Genomic DNA, 19,252 nt, shown 5'->3' with positions numbered 1-19,252 from the left:
AGTTCAAAGCTGGCCCCGCCTGGGCATAAAAATCATATGAGACTCATCGCCAATAAACCACTCAGAAAATTGGATGTGGTGCTATGGCTCAAGTAGTAGAGTGCTAGCCTTAGCTGAAGTGCTCTGGGACAGCGTCCAGGCCCAGAGTTCAAGAGTTCAAGCCCCACAACTGATCCAAACAACAACAAAAACAAACAACAACAACAAAAACCAGAATTGGCACTGTAGCTTTAAGTGGTAGAGCACTAGCCTTGAGCAAAAGAGCTCAGGGACAGCACCCAAGTCCTGAGTTCAAGCCCCATGACTGACCAAAAAATAAAAAAGACTAAACATAGAGCTTCCCTATGACCCAGCAATTCTACTCCTGGGCATTTATCCAATAGACCACAAACAAGGCCACATTAAATCTACCAGCACAACCATGCTCACTGCTGTATTGTTTACTGTAGCCAAGATATGGAACCAACTCAGATGCCCCTTGGTGGACAAGAAAATATGGTATATATACACAATGGAATTCTATTCTTCTATCATAAGGAGTGGTACTGTACCATTCATAAGGAAACAGAAAGGCTTGGAAAAAAATGATATTAAGCAATGTAATCCGCCTCATACTGTGGGCCAGAGAGAGTTACAACCCAGATGAGGCCTAAATGTGAGTGGAAAAACTACAAGGCAGTTGCCAAGAAAGTTACTAACTACATTTTTTTACCTAGAGAGAATTTTTCAAAAAACGAAATAGGTTAACCATAAGGAAAAAACATATACTTGAAAATTAAAATGCTATTATATCAAAAACATTATGAAAAGACAAGCCACAAAATAGAAAAAGAATGCACAAAACTAATAACCATAAAGTAGTATCCAGAACATAGAAGGATCCCTCTTGTATACTGACTAGGGAAAAGACTTTACCATATATTTCCTTCACCAAAGATGATATCCAATTAATAAAGATATGTAACATGTTAGTTATCAATTGTGCTCTCATAGTTTTTTGGTAAAAAAGTATTTTCCTGGTGGAAATATAAATTATATCAGAATATCTGTAAACAGTTTGATTTGGTAGTTCAATGTAACAAGCCCTTTGACTCTGTGGTTCCACACTTATGTACATAACCAAAGATACACATTTTATAATTTATAGTTACCATATTCATAGCAACTCTGTCCTAATATCTCAAAACTAGTTTAAAAATGTCCTTCAATTATAAAATGAAAATAAAACTGTAATAAGCCCATAGTATGGAATAAACAAACTACTGCTTCACATAATGACTGACTGGGTCTTATAAACATAATGTTTAGCAAAACAAGTCTTCAATGTGTAGTATAACTTGATTCATACAAATTTAAAATCCGAGAAGACATAGTGATATATACCTGTAAGCCAACACTCGGGTAGTTGAAACAGGAAAATTGTTTGAGGACAGCTTGGGTTTTATACTGAGATGTTATCTTTTTTTTTAAAAGAATTAAATATAGTACCTAGGGATTTAGGGATGTATAGAAGGGTAGTAGAATTATGAAAAAAGAAAAAGCTGGACATCAGTGGCTTATACCTGAAATCCTAACTACTCAGGAGGCTGAGATCTGAGGATTGCAGTTAGAAACCAACCCAGGCAGAAAAGTTCATGAGACACTTCTCCAATAAGCTACTTAGAAGAAGCCAGAAGTGGTACTGTGGATCAAGTGGTAAAGCACTAGCTTTGAGCAGAAAAAAAGCTCAAGGACAGCGCCCAACTCTTGAGTTCAAGCCCTACAACCGACCAAAAAAAGAAAGAAAAAGAAATGGAGAGGGGACGATGTTAAAGTGAACAGTGGGCTGTGCTAGCTCTTGACCTGGTGATCAGATGGGTGCTCTTTTATGACCATTTAAAACATGTGTTTCTGGGGCTGGGAATATGGCCTAGTGGCAAGAGTGCTTGCCTCATATACATGAAGCCCTGGGTTCAATTCCTCAGCACCACATACATAGAAAATGGCCAGAAGTGGTGCTATGGCTCAAGTGGCAGAGTGCTAGCTTTGAGCAAAAAGAAGCCCAGGGACAGTGCTCAGGCCCTAACTCCAAGGCCCATAACTGGCAAAACAAACAAACAAAGATAAAAACAACAACCCATGTGTTTCTGTGTATATGGATGAATGCATGCATGAATGTTTTACATATTTACAATACATTTGACAAGAAAATACACAAATGACCAGTAAATATAAAAAAGCATTTAAAAAAAAAAAGCATTCAATTCTACCAGTAATAAGAAAAATGCCGGTTAAAACAACAGTGATCACTTGTCATAATTTTTGAAGACATAGTCATTCTAATAAGTAGCCTGTAGGACCATAAAATAACAAGACCCTTTTGGAGAACAATGTGGCAATATGTATGAAAAATATAAATCACATTTATCTTGTGAATGTTCCAATCCTGCTATTCTATCCTTATGAGATACTAGGACAGGCACTTAATATGCATGTAAAAATGTTTTCTATTCACTACAAAATTGTTTGTAGTCATGAGAAGAGTAATTAATGTCACTAAGGAAATATTTACAAAAAAGGTTCATAGTTCATGTGATGAAATACTATGCAGGTATTAAAAAATAAGAGACATTTTTATGAATGTACATGGAGAACTCAGAGACATACTAAGTAAGTAAAAGCAAGTAAACAGAATTATACAGATTCATACATAAATAGTATAATCCTGGCTTTTAAAATGGAAATCACTTCATTAAGCTGAGGGGTGGGGGAGAAGGGAGGGGCAGGAAGGGTAAAGGAAGTACTTTCAAGTCTTACACTAAACACACATATATGTAATTACATACATGATCTAGTTTATATATTTAACAAATACTATAGCAAAAACAACTGTGCTATTTGTTTCATTCTAATAAGATGGATCTAGTTTTTGGAAATAACTTGCTTTCAAAATTCATTTGCTCCTGGAGGGCCTTGAGAGCTCTTCCAGTTGCAATCATGGGCTGTCAGCCATCGTCTGTGGAGAGCTAGGTAGGATACTAAGTGACTTGGGCCTTGTCCAATCGTACCCCTTGAAAACATTTGCATATATTCTATACCCCAGCTCACTGGCAGTAGCAGTGTCTTCTCCGAGCACTTCACTAAAGTAAATAATTTCTGATGCTACACACTGAAAAACACTTATATCTGTGGCTGTCAAGATTCATGGTTAGATCAAAATTAGTAATCATACCCTTGATGAGTGACTTTTAGAATAAGTAGTTTTCATTTGGACTCGTAAGTAAAGCCCTTGGACCTACTAAATCACTAGTTAAGAGCTTTTCTTCTCTGTCTTCTCACTCTACCTAAGCCCTTTCCAAACCAAACTATCTCCTATAAAGGTGGGAGGGACTTGGAATCAGTGGTGGACTAGCATTTGTGAAGAAAAATCCAACTAAATGCATACATTTTAGTGTGCTTTTATTTTCTTAATGGAATCATACCATATGAAGGGAAACTGCCAAAATATCCTTTATTCTTTCAAAAGTTTGGCCTTTGCCTTGGTGTGTTGGAGAACAGCAAAACTAAGCAAATAATGCTGGAGACAGCCAGGTTTCCATGGCTCACTGACAGGAGAGGAGCTGTCTCCAAATTTCTTTTAACAAGAGGTCAGGAAAACTGAATGGAAATGGAAACACAACAGCACACGCAAAGTCCTTAGCCCGGGGCTCCAGCATCCACATCGTGCCCCTTCACCGAGTATCACTGATTCAGTGGTGTCCGCATTAGATCTTCTTATGCCTATTACCAGCAAATACCTTCTTCTTCAAAAACAGAAAACAAACTTAGGAATTAAATACATCCAATATTGATGCTTTATTTCCACAAGTCACCAATGAGAGAATGAATTTAATTTTAATACATTTATTCTCACGATTCTTAATAAAACACTTTCAAAACATTCTGTACATTTCAAGCCACTCAGAACTGCGTTACATTTCTATAAATGTGATTTGTTGGGATGAGGTGCCAAGATGTCTCTGTACAAAGATGTACAATATGTACAGTCACTGTAAGTACAAGCTGTGCAAAGCAGAGTCTAGAACACTACTTCATGCCAGGCTTAGAAAACATTTCAACACATAAGACTAAAGCTTGAAACTGCCTTGTGATTTTTTTCCCCCTGGGCAAATGATTATTTTATAAACAAACATATGTATATGTCATATAGAAAGAATAGTTGGGCTCCCCAGCTCAGTCAGCACCATGCAGCTGACTGGATACATTACAGGGCTGTTCTGCTCGCCTAGGCCTCTTTCTTCAGGGTGCCATTTGGCTACTCTCAACTGTTGTCTCATCACTGAGCTGCTGCCGCTGCTGCCTTTGACTGAACCACGGCAACACTAGGTGACTTAAATTTGGGAAGATAAAGGCCAAACTTGTTTTCAATGCCAGCAAAAGTGGCAGTGGCAAGTCTGTATCCTCCAATGTGATCAGGATTGGCAGGAGGAAGATCTGCGATGCGGGACTTGGGTGTTGGTTCTGAGCCAGAGGGTTTACTGTTGACAGAAAAAAGACAATGGTTAGTGTGATTGAGACTGACAACAACAGCTTACAACTGAACATTTTTACTATGATCCCTGTGCCATAAAGAAGACTGTCTCAACCACTTCCATGTCCTCTAGGCTGCACTAGTTATGGTAGATAGCCACTCTCTAGCACCACATTCAAATATTTGATTTAAATGAAAATCAATTGCAATGAACATATACATATATAAATAGATACATAGAAAAAAATACACTCAGAAATATTCTTTGGAAAATGTGGCCATGGATTTTGTTTTTCTTTTCTACTTTTATATATTCCAAATGTTCTACAGTAAGTATAGACAGAATTAATGATAATAGTATACATTTGTGTGTGTGTGTGTGTGTGTGTGTGTGTGTGTTGGTCCCAGGGCTTGAACTCAGGGCCTGGGTGCTGTCCTTGAGTTCTTTTGCTCAAGGGTAGTGTTCTATCACTTGATTCACAGCTCTACTTCTGGCTTTTTGGTGGTTAACTGGAAATAAGAGTCTGAGGGACTTTCCTGCCCAGGTTGGCCTCAAAAAATGATGCTCAGATCTCAGCTTCTTTTTTAAGTAGGATTACATCATGAGCCACTGGTGCCTAGCAAAAGTATGCATTTTTATTTTGACATAATTAAAAAGTTAAATTTCTAAATATTAGACTTATAAAAATTAGCACAAAAATCAAAGAGAAATACTCTTCAGTTTTACTTTTATGGGATGTGAAAGCACAGAAAACCCTGTCTTATATTTGTACAACGTAATAGTAAGAATGCTGTTCTTGTTTAGGGGTGAGTCAGGGAGGTGGTAGTACTGGGAACTGAATTCAGGGCTTTGTACTTGCTAGACAAGTACACTACCACTTCAGCCATCCTCCCAGATCACTTTGCTTTCATTTATTTTTCAGATAGGTTTTTGTATTTTCACCCAGGATGGCCTCTGACCACACTCCAGCTGTCTCGTTTTTTTTTTCTACCAGTCCTTCCACTTATTGATTCAACAACTATTTCCCATGGTACCCTTCCAGTAAGTGAAGAGTTCACAAGTCTATGATATGAAGATTTAGAAAAGGTTTTCTGTAAAGCTGATAATTGTTGCTTTGGGTACAACTTCCCTACCCAGCAAATTCAACAAGTAATTCCTCTACTCCTAGTGAGCTTCTGTTTCAAGATGTTTCAAGCAGCCCAATTGTTGGTCTATACCCTACCAATGATTATATTCAGGGCCATAACCTCTCTTTGAACCTATTGGGTTTCATTTTGTTTTGTTTGGGGACAAGGTAGCAATTAAAAAATTACCTCTAGGACTGTGAAGTGGCTTAGTTGTAGAATGCTTGCCTAGCATACATAAAGCCCTGGGTTTGATTTCTTAGTACCACATAAACAGAAAAAGCCAGAAGTGGTGTTGTGGCTCAAGTGGTGGAGCACTAGCCTTGAGCAAAAGAAGTTCAGGGACAGTGCCTAGGCCCTGAGTTGAAGCCCCAGGACTGTCAAAAAAAAATTTAAGAAATAAATTAACTCTATTAATTAATATCTATATCTCTCTAATAAGAAATGATGGTGGTGGCTGGGAATATGGCCTAGTGGCAAGAGAGCTTGCCTCATATACATGAAGTCCTGGGTTCAATTCCTCAACACCACATATATAGAAAACGGCCAGAAGTGGCGTTGTGGCTCAAGTGGTGGAGGACTAGCCTTGAGCAAAAAGAAGCCAGGGACAGTGCTCAGGCTCTGAGTCCAAGGCCCAGACTGCCCCCACCCCAAAAAAGAAATGATGGTGAATTAATGAAACATCAGAGGTACAAAAAGGCCTAGATCATTGAATGAAAATTTGCCAAAATGTTACTAGTTACTACATCAAGGTTATTTCTGGTGAACAGATCATATAACAGAACCCACATAATAACAAACTAGTTTCATAAAATTCAGTAAATGCTTACATTAAAAAAGACAGTTATTCACATAGCATTCCCTATTTACATTCCACATTCACATATCCTCCTAAACCATCCTGAGATAGCTGTTTACTATTCTGCATTAGGTCATGCTGTTTTAACAGTGATGTTTTAAGCCCACTATTTTAAATGCCTTAAAGAATTCTGTCTCTTCAGTTTTCTAAGAGATCCAAAAATGCCTTTTAAAACAGAACTTGTTTTTGTCATTTCTTTGTAAAGTTGTTGAGCAGCTTTACTTACAGGCCTCCAAAATCAATGTAAAACCACCGCTGCAGAAGCTCATAGGTGACCAAAGTAACACCGAACTGGGGAGAAGACCTAAACACTCGAGCTGAAAAAGAGGGATGGGGATTAGGTAGACTTAACGTAGGATGACTGTGGCAAAGACAACCATTGACATTCAAGCAAGAGGGCCATATTGTATGGTTCTGGCCCCTACCTGCAGTCCCCTTCCAGAATGCGGAGGGCCCTTCTTCCCGGAGTATCTTTCTGAAACAGTCAATCACACCACTGTATGTTGTCTGGCCGGCTCGGGCGGCCACTTGCAGTCTTGTCTTGATGACATCAGCAGGGGTCACCAGAGAAGCAGCAGGCACACCTTCCATGAGAAAGCCACATTTAATTCATCCACAGCACTTCATACAGCTCGAACTCCGACTAACATCCAACAACACAACATGCAACTTTAACCACTTGAGGGCAACTCCGAACTCCTCAAGTAGATTTCTAGGTCCTAACAGGAAAAGAGGGCATTTAGGAGCCTATTAGCTGCTTTAGTGTAAACAGGCAAAATTATTTTATTTTTCTATCTGGAGTAAAAAAAAAAAAAATTACATAGTTCCCAAAGAACTAGGAGAGGGGAAAAGAAAAAGTACAGGAGTGTTGACAGGACAGTTCCCAAATGTTCCTGTTCAGCTTCAGTGATTGCCACTTCTTTTCTCCTTAGATATAAGAACTTTCATGTGTGATATATAATGGCACTGCCAAATGCATCTGGCCCTAAGCGTGTTTATGCTGATTCTTGCCAAGCATTCTGTCCCATGCAAGATGAGTAATATTCATCACCAGTCACCTGTTGGAGGGGCTTACTCCTCTCAGACATGCTTACATGACAGAAGTCATTACAACTGGAGCAAAAGGAAGCAAGGCAAGCAGTTAAGGAACAACAGGGGAGTTGATCATCAAAAGGCCTTTCATCCACCCCTAAGTCTGAGCTCCCTGGGGTCCTGTTGAGATTGATCAGCAGCAGGACACAGAGCTGGATTTCACAACCACACCTTTTACTTATAAAACAAAACGGGACACAATGGAGCAACATAACCTTCCCCGTGGGGAAGAAATTCAATTTGACCTAAATATCACTGTATCATCACTGGGCAGATGGAACCGGTGGCTTTGTGGGGGGCTCTGTTAGAAAATGATGCAAATACCTCCCTTCCAGCAAGCGCTGCACCCTATTCAGATGAAACCAGTAAATTGCCTGCCTTGGAGGTAAGATTCAGAATGTTCTCAGTGCTGGCCAGCGAAGCAGCCACTGGCAAATGCCTGGCTCTGATTACACGGACTTCCCTGACTGCTTTTTGCTGCTGGTTGGAAGACACAGGAAAAGCTTGCAGGGAAGACTGGCCTCACCTAAAGTGTAGAGACTGGTAAGACACACTAGATCAACAACCCGTGCCCAGACTGAGCAGGCAACTATACTGGCTTTCAACATTCAGCTAACCAAAATGGCAAATGCAAAAGGACAAGGATTTGCTGGAACCCAAATAAGGACTGAACATTTTTTGCTTTTTGAAAAAAGGCATTGCTATGTACCCCATGCTGAGCTCTGTGCCTCTCTATTCAGTCCCCTGAAGTCTGGAATGGAATACATGCACACTACTCCTGGCTGCTTTTTTTTCCCTTGTGTTTTTGAAACAGAATGTCACTGTGCAACTCAGGCTGGGCTTAAAATCAACATATAGCCCAGGCTGGCCTCAAACCTATGATTTTCTTGCCTCATTTCCTGAGTGCTGCGCTTTTGAACGTAAAGGAGTTTATTTATTTATTGGGGGGGGGGGCGCATGCTGCTGGCCCTGGGGTTTGAACTCACAGCCTGGGTGCTGTCCCTGAGCTTTTGTGCTCAAGGCTAGCATTCTAATACTCGAACAATAGCTCCACTTCTAGCTTTTTTTGGTGGTTATGAGACATGGCTTTGAAAACTCCTGAGTAAGCCAGGATTCCATTGAGGAGTTTTTATTCATCACAAATCATCTATCCAAAATCACCAAACATAAGAATAACAACAACACATCCATTTCAATATCCTCAGAAACCAAGGGCTTCAACACACTAAGCACTCCACACTTCTAGCTATAATAAGACTGTCCTGCTGCTTAGCCAAGGCTACTAGAAGGGAATAAAGCCACCACATGAGAGCTAAACAGGAACCATGAGCCCAGCTCAGAGCCATACTGGGTCCTTAAACAACACATTACAAGTGGTATGGAAAGCAAACACACATTATTTCCTTCCTCCTTCTATTCCAAGTCAGGAACTTCACAAATCAAGACGAAGTCTAGACCCAGGAGATCAGCAGTAGGTGTCTTAGTACCTTCTAGCATTTGTGAGATGCCATTTTCAGATGGAATCTCTGAAATATGAACCTTTGTTGAACTCTATGATTATACTGGCCACATACGGAAGAGAAGAGTAAGAATGGAATTCCTGCCCTCAAGTAGTTCCCAGCCTAGTACAGAGGGTAAAACTTATACAAGCAACCATTAGCAAAAGCAAAATGTTAAGGGTAACAAAATTCTAGTTCAGGGTGGCTTGCTGAGATGCACCACTCTGGTCTGGTGAAGGTTATGGTGGGAAGGGGAGAGAAAAATTTAGGAAGCTCTATTTTGAGAGAAACCAGGTAGATTCCAATATACAGAGAAAGAAAGTAAGGGCATGCTGGACTTGTGCATCTGCGTGAGGAGTAACAAAGCAACTGATTTGATGAGAACTTCTACCTTAATGCTTTGCTGGGCAGCACCCAAGGTTTCAGGGGCATGGGAGGCTAAGAAGCATGTTAATGATGAAAGCCCAATTTAGATGGGCAGATCTAATTTGGCTCCAAGTTGCTAAGCTGCATTAAGTTGTTTATCCACATTATGCAAATGTAATTAACTCTCATCAGAATTACTGCACATCCCACAAAGGAGAAAAAGCAATCATATTTAACTAAGCCAGATACAAACAATAACTCTTCCAGAAGTAAAGGGAAAAGTACATACAGATCTTATCTTGTGTTTTTTTTGGGTGGGGGGAGGAAGGAGAGCATGCTGGGAATTAAAATCAAGGTCACCATTTGAGATACATCCTCAGTCCAAGAGATTCTGAACTTCTTAGAGAGAATGAGAAGATTCTTTGGGTTAAAAAAATCTCTAGTTACCTGCCATTGCTCCAGCTGCAAGGAGATTTACACCTCCCACGTGTCCATTTTCATCAGCCAGAAGTAGTTTGCAATGAGCATAAACAGGAAAATAGATTGCAGAGAAGGGAATGTCTCGGAGGAAACACGCTTTGGCACCCTGTCATATGGTGAGGAAATAGTGCAAAACAGTGTGTAAACAAGGTGTGAGTGACCATTGGGATCCAGGGGGAGCCAGTGACAAGCCTGAGATGTCCTTCAAGCAGTATTAGAACTGACATGGAAGGGAAGCGGGGGTGGGGAAGTGGACCAGTGGGACACAGGCAACCTATGAGGCCCAAAGCTTGCAAAAGGAGGTGGATCTTGGACTGCCAGCCTTAGTAACTGAACAACAGTATTCTCACAACCAATAGTTTTCTGGCATTTCCAGTTAGATTCGGGATTTTTAAATTACCCAATTTATTTTTTGTTTATCTACACTGTTTTTGCTGTGGATTTTTCTCTCTTTCTTTTTTTTGGCAGTCCTGGGGCTTGAGCTCAGTGCCTGGGCACTGTCTTTGAGCTACTTTTTGCGCTTTTCCATTTGAACCACAGCACCCCTTCCGGCTTTCTCTGTTTATGTGGTACTGAGGAATTGGACCCAGGACTTCATGCATGGTAGGCAAGTACTCTACCACACTCTACTCTGCCACATTCCCAGTCCCTGTTGACTTTTTTTTTTTTTTTTTGAAGATAGAGTTTCACTATCTAGCTTTGACTTGCTATGAAATCTAGGCTGGCAGCAAACTTGTGATCCTCCTGCCTAAGCTTCCAAAATGCTGAGATTACAAGTATGTACCACTCTATGCACAACTTCAAAATCTTAAATATATAATATTACTATAAGCACTGTGCTCTATAAACCTCTACAACTTGTTAATATTGCTAAACAAACTATAAATTCATTGAACTAGGTTCAGTTTCTTTTTTTTTTGGCCAGTCCTGGGCCTTGGACTCAGGGCCTGAGCACTGTCCCTGGCTTCCTTTTGCTCAAGGCTAGCACTCTGCCACTTGAGCCACAGCGCCACTTCTGGCCGTTTTCTGTATATGTGGTGCTGGGGAACTGAACCCAGGACCTCATGTATATGAGGCAAGCTCTCTTGCCACTAGGCCATATCCCCAGCCCTAGGTTCAGTTTCTTAATTGAACTAATTGAAAAATCAGTTCTCAAACCTGAATGTTAACCTGTTTTATTTGGCTTTGATATGGGAAAGAAGTTGAGGAGAGTGGGGCACTTCAAACACCAACAATAATGTCTTGATTCCTAAGCAACTAGTGAAGGCAGACCAAAAAAACTAGCAAATATATATTCATTTAGAGCCTTGGAAGTGTCAGGTAAAAATCTAGAGGTTGAAAGAGGGTAACTATTCTGGGAATGCAGGAAAAGAAATTACAGATCTTTCCTTTTCATCCTTCCATGTCCTAAATAGCAGAGGGCTGGGAAGAACACAGACAAATAATTTTGCAGAAGGTTTCCACGGGAGCAGTAAACAACAGAGGGAGTATTTGTCCCAGTGCCTGAGATTGCAATGAACACAAGTTCCTCCGCTTTGTCAGTGGCTCATGTTAGTTCACTGCCCAGAGCTGCACCTAGACAGGGAAGTATGGGACCCTGACATCTGTTTTCTTAACAGCTCTGTTTTGAAGAGACAAAAAAAAAAAAAAAAAAAAAAAAAAAAAAGCCCAAGACTCCAAATAATCAAAGAATAGAGGAAGAATATAAATTGGTCTCTCAAAGGTAATTCCAAAAGGGATGGGAATTAGTGGTGGGCAGGAAGGAGCAAAGTGGGCACAAAACATTCTCAAGATAGGTGCCATTGGTTGCTTGTACTGCCATATCCAGAGAGCCCTGTGGCTGAATGATTCTAATCTAGACCATTTCTAATTTTGAATTTGCAGCTACAGAAGCAAATTTACACATTTCTGCAGTGGTGGATCTATAAACAAATCAGATGCTGTGGAAACACGGTTGCCTATTAAGGCTAAATTTAAGTATTCCCCCTTACACCAGGCAAAGAAATGGAAAGAAATACTCTTCCTTGTTTAAGAAAAATAATAGCTTCTGCTCCATTACATCTGATGTGTAATGATGGGAGTGACTATACCTGCAGGGAGGGAATCTGTTGACTGGCATCTTGCTAAAGTCCAGTACCCGATGGGTTTCTTTTTCTTTCTTTCTTTTTTTTAATGGAATTCAGTCCTGACAAATCCTACCACTTACCTTCTTAAAAGACCTGAATCCTGCCAAACTCTACTACTGTTTTACTGTGGTCAAATGCTAAGACAAAGAGAAAAAGAAAAGCTCCTCCTGGGAAGGTATCAATAGAGATAACTAGACTGAAAATAAACATAAGGCTATTTTGAAGTCTTAAATTAATCCAAAAGGAACATTAAAGAAACTTTCCCCAGCCCCTCCCCTCCAAAAGGTTGTGAGTGTGGAGGGCAGGCCTCTCTGGAGCAGCTTTTGGAAAAGCTGGAGATAACAGGCCAACACTCATGTGCTCCGGTAGCCCAATTCCTATCATACAAATGCCTTGCTGAGCAAGACTGCTTCTCAAACTGTGGGGGATGCGGGGGAGAAAACAGCCCACAGTAATCTACCCACCTTATAGAGACCAAAAAGTCCCAAATCTCGGAGCACATTCAGGGCGCTGACTCTGGGTCCAGTGGTGATCTCTCCTGCTACCTGCAGACGAATCTTCACTATCTCCAGTGGGTTAGTGAAGATGACCTGAGAGCCCCCAGCCTGCAGGCAAGGGAGAAGAGACACCATTTCCACATCAGAGCCAGATTGCCAGTGAAAACACAGAGAGAAAACCATACAAGCTCCAACTGTAATTCTGACCATCTTTATATTTTCCTTTCTCAGGAAAGTTTTTTACTATGCCTGATGCTCAGGGAGGTTAACAGAGATGGTCCCAAAGTCTGTCTTAGGTCAGATTGAGTTTGTTTCTATTTCAAGTATCAAGATTATTTCTCAGAGCATACTTTCAATGAGCACCCCAAGCATATTCAAAATAGAATAACCCCAATTGGAAAACAAAAGTGAGTCCAGATGTGGGGGGGGGGGGGCTCTGTGTGAGGGGAAAAAAATCCTAGAAGACTTATCTTTTACATGCTGGAGCTAAAATTCCAGTCTGGAGATGTTTCTTTGCTCATCTTAGCAATCACTCTTTAGCCTAGTCACTTGCCCAATTAACATAAATGGAGCCTTCAGTTGGCTCAAACTCTAAAATGTATAAGCTTAGCAAAACTCTAAGACCAGCACACAGCTAACCCACACAAAAGGAAGAAATTTAGAAAGATAATTTTCAGGATCATTGCAAGATAAAACCAGAAAAACTCTTCAAGGCAGAGCTAGGAAATGGGACATTTAGTTACCCTGAGTACAACACCCTCAGATCAAAGCCACATTCCACACTCTAGTGGTGAGAGACAGATCTGAATCTGGATAATAAGTTTATTTGCATCTGAAGTCTGAGAACTAGTAGAGGGAAGAATACTTAACAGAACCGATACCTTTTGGTAGCAGTTTTTTGGTTTCTATAACAAAGACAGATGTGTATGTGTGTGTGTATGTGTGTGTGTGTGTGAGAGAGAAAGAGAAAGAGAGAAAGAGAGAGAGAGGGAGAGAAAGAGACTATGGATATATGAAAGTAAAAATACAACAACACTTTTTTGTTTTTTTTTTTGCTAGTCCTGGGGGTTGAACACAGGGGCCTAGGCACTGTCCCTAAGCGTTCTGTGTTGATTTTTATTTTTGTTTTGCTCCAGGCTATTGTTCTACCACAGTAGTCTCACTTCTGGCTTTTTGGTGGTTAATCGGAGATGATCTCAGGGCCTTTCCTGCCCAGGCTGGCTTTGAAGCACAATCCTCAGATCAGCCACTAAGTAGTTAAGATTACAAGTGGGAGACCCTGGTATCCAACAATATCACCTTTTCTGAAATGAGAAAATCACACTTGTGCATGTTCATTTTAAACTGTGGCTATCGATAATGCATAACCATAACTATTCACAATCATTCATATAGTCACAACCATATTATATAATCATAACTACATTGCAATGCACAACCCTAGAAAATAAGAAATGTATACCTCACTGGGGCATTGGAATTCCAAAGGCATAAAACCGTTATAGCACCTAAAATACACACACAACCTTCAATGGCACTTCTACACTCTACCTTCACCTACATTCTGGTTCAGGTATCTAATCCTACAACTCTTCCAGACTACTCTTCAAAGGACAGTACAATGGCACAGCCCATTTTCCTGACCACTCTGAAGCTTAAATGCCCCTCAAATACTTAGGTTCCAGTCCTGACCTTACTCCTTTCAACATCCACAATTGCCCACACTGACTAGATGCCTTACTTCACAGGGCAGCTTATTTATCCACCAAACAGGGAGGAACAGCAATTTTCGGTCTCTGTCTCTCCTTTCAGTAACTCCCCAACTTGACACTCCAGACCACTGGTGCACAGGTCCCCCAACAATGCAGTGACCCAATTTTATATGGTGATTTGCTGTGGTTCTTTCTCTTTTAATCTGTTGCACTGCAGGTAGAAGGAAGCATTTCAATGTTTCAATCTAAGCACACAATACTTTCAAAAGGATTGCTGGGTGAAAATTATGTTAAAATGATAATCCAAGTAATTGCTCCTATAGCTAGCATTAAAGACCAAACTAATTGAAAAAGTTTACTACTTCCTAGAAACCTATTGTTTAAATAATGCCAGCAAAGACTATCTTTAGGGAAAAGTGCTTTGCATTCTAAATGAAAGTAGGTTTTTAGAAAAAAAGTCTAAATTTTAATTTATAATCCCCCAAATTGGTCATCACTAGACAGTGTTGGTTGCTTGGTGCTGAGTGTTAAATGTGGACATTATATTTAAATAAATACAAAGCTTTTTAATATTTTAAACCACTAGTAAATTATAACAGCCTGCAGAACAGGAATACCCCAACCCAATTCTCCAATCCTATCTGCTCCCTCTCCACTCCAGCAGCTATGAGCCCTTTTGAAAATAATTGCCTTTTTATTGAGATTTGCACTTCTTTCACAATTCTTCAAATTTTTGAGTGCTCAAGTAACAAGTTTTCTACTAAAACTCTATTACCACAGTACACTTGATGGGGGTCATGACTACATTTTCAAATACATTCACATTCCTGGAAATGAAAACAAGAGGTTTTCTTTTTTTTTTTTTTTTTTTTTTTTTTTTTGCTGTTTTTGTTTTCTTTCCTTTTTGTTCTATTTGTCCATTTGTATGTCTTTGGGAGGGTAAGGGGAGGCATAGAAATGGAGGAATAAAGGGTAAAGAAATGCAGCAATGCTATTCACTAGACCCTAAGTTGAAAATGAACTATACAACTTGTAGGTGGGGATGGGAGGGAAAAACTAGGAGAGAGGGAAGGGGTGATATTATCCAAAAAGAAATGTACGCTTGAGCTGGGAATGTGGCTTAGTGATAGAGTGCTTGCCTAGCCTGCATGAAGCCCTAGGTTTGAATCCTTGGTACCACATAAACAGAAAAAGCCAAAAGTGGTAGAGTACCACAGTACCACTTGAGCAAAAAGAAGCCAAGGACAGTGCTCAGGCCCTGAGTTGAAGCCCCAGGACTGGCAAAAAAAAAAAAAACAACAAACAAACCAAGGGAGGAGGAGGACGAAGAAGAAAAAGGAGGAGGGGGAGGAGGAGGAAGAGAAAGAGTAGGTGAAGGAGGAGGAGGAGGAGGACGAGGAGGAGGAGGAGGAGGACGAGGAGGAGGAGGAGGAGGAGGAGGAGGAGGAGGAGGAGGAGGAGGAGGAAGAGGAGGAAGAGGAGGAAGAGGAGGAAGGAGGAGAAGGAGAAGGAGCAGGAGAGGAGAAGGAGAAGGAGCAGGAGAGGAGAAGGAGAAGAAACGTACTCTTTACCTGACTTACTTAATTGTAATCCCTTTGTACATCATCTTTAACTGTAGTTTTCCTTTTTGTACTGGGGATAGAACCCAGGACATTGTACTTGCTAGGCAAGTGCTGTGCTTTGCCTCTGAGCTATATCCCAGACCTGTACATCACCTCTATAATAACAATTTTTTTAAAGAAAATGACATGACAAAAATATGCATTATTATATATCAATTAAAAAACAAAGACATAGGGTATGAACTTACAAAAGTCAAAAAAGGGCCAGGAGTTTGGCCGAGTGGTAGAGTGCTTGCCTAGCATGCACAATGACCTGGGTTCAATTCTTCAGTACCACATATATAGAAAAAGCTGGAAATGGCACTGTGGCTCACTCAAGTAAAGTGCTAGCTTTGAGCAAAAAGAGCTCAAGGACAGTACCCAGGCCCGAGTTCAAGACACACAACTGACAAAAAAAAAACACAAAAGTAAATGTGTAATAGTCCTCATTGTTATCTATCAGGCATTCCATTACAGAGCTGAGTTTTGAAAAGTCCTTGTGAAGAATTTAACAACTGTCATCAATTGAACTGAAAGACATCTGGATATGTGTGGGGGAAAATGTTCTGCATAAATGTCTCAAGATTTAATGTTTACATCTATCATATTTCAATTTAAAAATCAATACATTGTCAAATATTTTTTTAAAAAAACACAACCACATTGCCACACACCAATGGTCTTGCTACTTAGGAGGCTGAGATCTGAGGATCGAGGTTTGAAGCCAATCCAGGCAGGAAAATCCATGAGACTCTTCTCTCCAATAAACCACCAAAACAAAAAGCTAGAGTAGAGCTTTGGCTCAGGTGGGAGCATGCTAGCCTTGACCACAAAAACTCAGGGACAGAGTGAAGGCCCTGAGTCCAAGCCCCAGGACCAGCACAAGAAAGCCATTAGCATTTACATTAATTGTACACTTTGAGGATTAATTTTCTAGTACACATAGTAAATTCCAACAATGAGCTGGACATCATCACACACTTAATCTGGCAAGGGAGTATGCAAACAATGACACAGCAGCCTGGCACACATCTATGAGTATGTTTCACATCTTACACACTCTACTGCACTTCTTGCAATTTTATAGTTTATGTATGTTTTTAAAATTAACCAACTGTTTTTCAACTTTATGACAGGTCTAGAAGCATGTAGGCAAAGCCTATTCAGAAACATTGAGTAATTGTTAAAATGGTAAAGATTGCTATCTAATTTGTCTAAAACTTTGGATGTTCACAAATCTTAGAAGGAAACATATATCCACACTGCTCTCTTAATACTTCCTGATTGGCCACTATATCATTTATATTAAACTGGAGACAGAGGGAGAGGCAGGAAAATCTGAAAGTAGTTCAATTTCACTGGTAAGAAATACAGCACCAGCACCATAGAATGATTATGATACTATCACTGATATTGTTAATTGTTTTCCTTCTGAGAAACAAATACAGGGGAATAGGTATTCTTTCTCCCAAGACTGCTGATTTCAATGAAAAAATATTACCTATATCGACACAAATATGCTGTTTGCAAAAATAAAACCAGAGGGAGGAGTCTTGAAGCTTGAACTCAGGGCCTTGGTTCCATCCCAGAGCTTTTGTGCTTAAGGCTAGCACTCTTACCACTTGAGCCATGTCTCCACTTCTGGCTTTTTGGTGGTTAATTGAAAATAAGTCTCACAGACTTTCCTGTTTGGGCTGGCTTCAAATTGCAATCCTCAGGTCTCAGCCTGAAGCTAGGATTATAGGCATGAGCCACCAGTGCCCAGCTGTTTGCAAATTTTAAACAAAAAATATTAAGCAAATAATTCACATACCCCAAAATTAAAATATTTAAGTTTCTACTTCAGTACTTTCTTAAGTAATTTTTAAGTATTAAAGTAAAAACACATGCTTTTAATAAATAATTAAAATTTAACAGACTCATGCCAATTTACTTCTAACATAATAGTTACATATTCATCGTAAACATGTGAAAAATTATCTACACTGACCAAAATCAAAATTTGAGAAAAAAAAAAAAAAGAAAATGCTAAGTGAAATGAAAAAAAAAAAAAGATAAAAATTTTAGCTCCATCCTAGAAAGAGAAACTAAGAAGCTAGAATAATTTTCATAGCATATCCTAGTGTACATTTTAAGTTTCTAATCACAGGAATGTAATTAACCTGCTCAAAATAACAGACATAGATTTAAATGAACATTGCAAAATTTGACATCTTAGTGCTTTTGGTAAATGATGAAACTTACATATAAATTTACAGTAATATCATTCTATTCCATTCAATATGTTTGGTAATTTTCTTTACTCAACAAATCACCAAAATTAGCTTATAATCCTTCAAATTGCTAAATTTCCCTCATGAAATATGCTGCTTGTTTTTCTTAATGAAATGCAGGCTCAGATCCTTTAATTTTTCAGTATTAAGTTGGTGTTTTTGTTACTGTCATAGAATGGAATTTAAAAGATAAAAGAGAATTAATTCCTCTTGGAATGAGGGTTTCCCATGTAACAGAAATGAAAGAATGCAAAAACTGTATCACTTTTTTTTTTTAATGAGAAAACAAACCAACTTAAGGCACAGAAAAAGATGATGGGAAAAGGACATTAGCACTGAGATGTCACAGGCCTTTCAATGTGCCCGAGGCAGAGGAGCTGCAGACAGGATGAGGCCTGTCCAACCTCTGCCCTCACAAGCCGACCCCAGGGACAAGCTCTATGAAAGGTTGGGAACTGGGGCCCACGTATGTCAAGGCCCTGTTTTATTTTCCTTTCTTCCTTCCTTCCTTCTTCTTTCCATCCCTTCTTCCTTTTTTTTTCTTTCTTTTCTGGACTGTTGTCTTCTATTGTTTGGAATTAGTTCTATTTAACCACAAAATGCCCAACCAAAGTAACTGACCATAAAGTTGTCCCTTACTGATGAAAATCTAACTTCAATTCCTTTATGGCCATACCAGCAACTTAAACAAATATACAAAATATGTCTATTTAAAATACCCATACAAGGTTGGGAATGTGGTTTAGTGGTAGAGTGCTTGCCTAGCATGCATGAAGCCCTGTGTTCGATTCCTGAGGACCACATAAACAGAAAAAGCCAAAAGTAGTGCTGTGGCTCAAGTGGTAGAATAGTAGCCTTGGGCAAAAGAAGCTAAGGGACAGTACCCAGACCCTGAGTTCAAGCCCCAGGACTGGCAATGAAATAAAATAAAATACCCATATGTTAACAGGGTAAGAAATGTTAGGGGGTTCAAGGGAGGGGAGTTCCCATCCCTCCAAGAGTCCACCACTCAGAGACAGTCTCAAGCAAAAAGATAGATTTATTGGGGAAGCATAAAGCGAACTGACAGGCCAGGGACACAGTACAGACTCAGGAGCTGCCACCATGACCCC

At 39.8% G+C, this 19,252-nt stretch overlaps 1 protein-coding gene across 1 annotated transcript in view; it reads right to left on the bottom strand.

Moving 5' to 3' along the window:
• Window positions 1-3,810: 3,810 nt before the first annotated feature.
• Window positions 3,811-19,252, bottom strand: part of Slc25a12 (solute carrier family 25 member 12) — a 98,085-nt gene continuing 82,643 nt past the window's right edge. The window contains exons 14-18 of the mRNA XM_048345249.1: window positions 12,522-12,662; window positions 9,899-10,037; window positions 6,920-7,078; window positions 6,721-6,811; window positions 3,811-4,517 (exon numbers count right to left, since the gene is read on the bottom strand). Of these exons, the coding sequence (XP_048201206.1) occupies window positions 4,316-4,517; window positions 6,721-6,811; window positions 6,920-7,078; window positions 9,899-10,037; window positions 12,522-12,662 (732 nt within the window). The 3' untranslated portion in view covers window positions 3,811-4,315. The remainder of the gene's footprint in view (window positions 4,518-6,720; window positions 6,812-6,919; window positions 7,079-9,898; window positions 10,038-12,521; window positions 12,663-19,252) is intronic.

The sequence above is a fragment of the Perognathus longimembris genome, chromosome 4, assembly GCF_023159225.1.
Source record: "Perognathus longimembris pacificus isolate PPM17 chromosome 4, ASM2315922v1, whole genome shotgun sequence".
NCBI lineage: Eukaryota > Metazoa > Chordata > Mammalia > Rodentia > Heteromyidae > Perognathus > Perognathus longimembris.
This window is presented reverse-complemented; position numbering and strand designations above follow the sequence as displayed.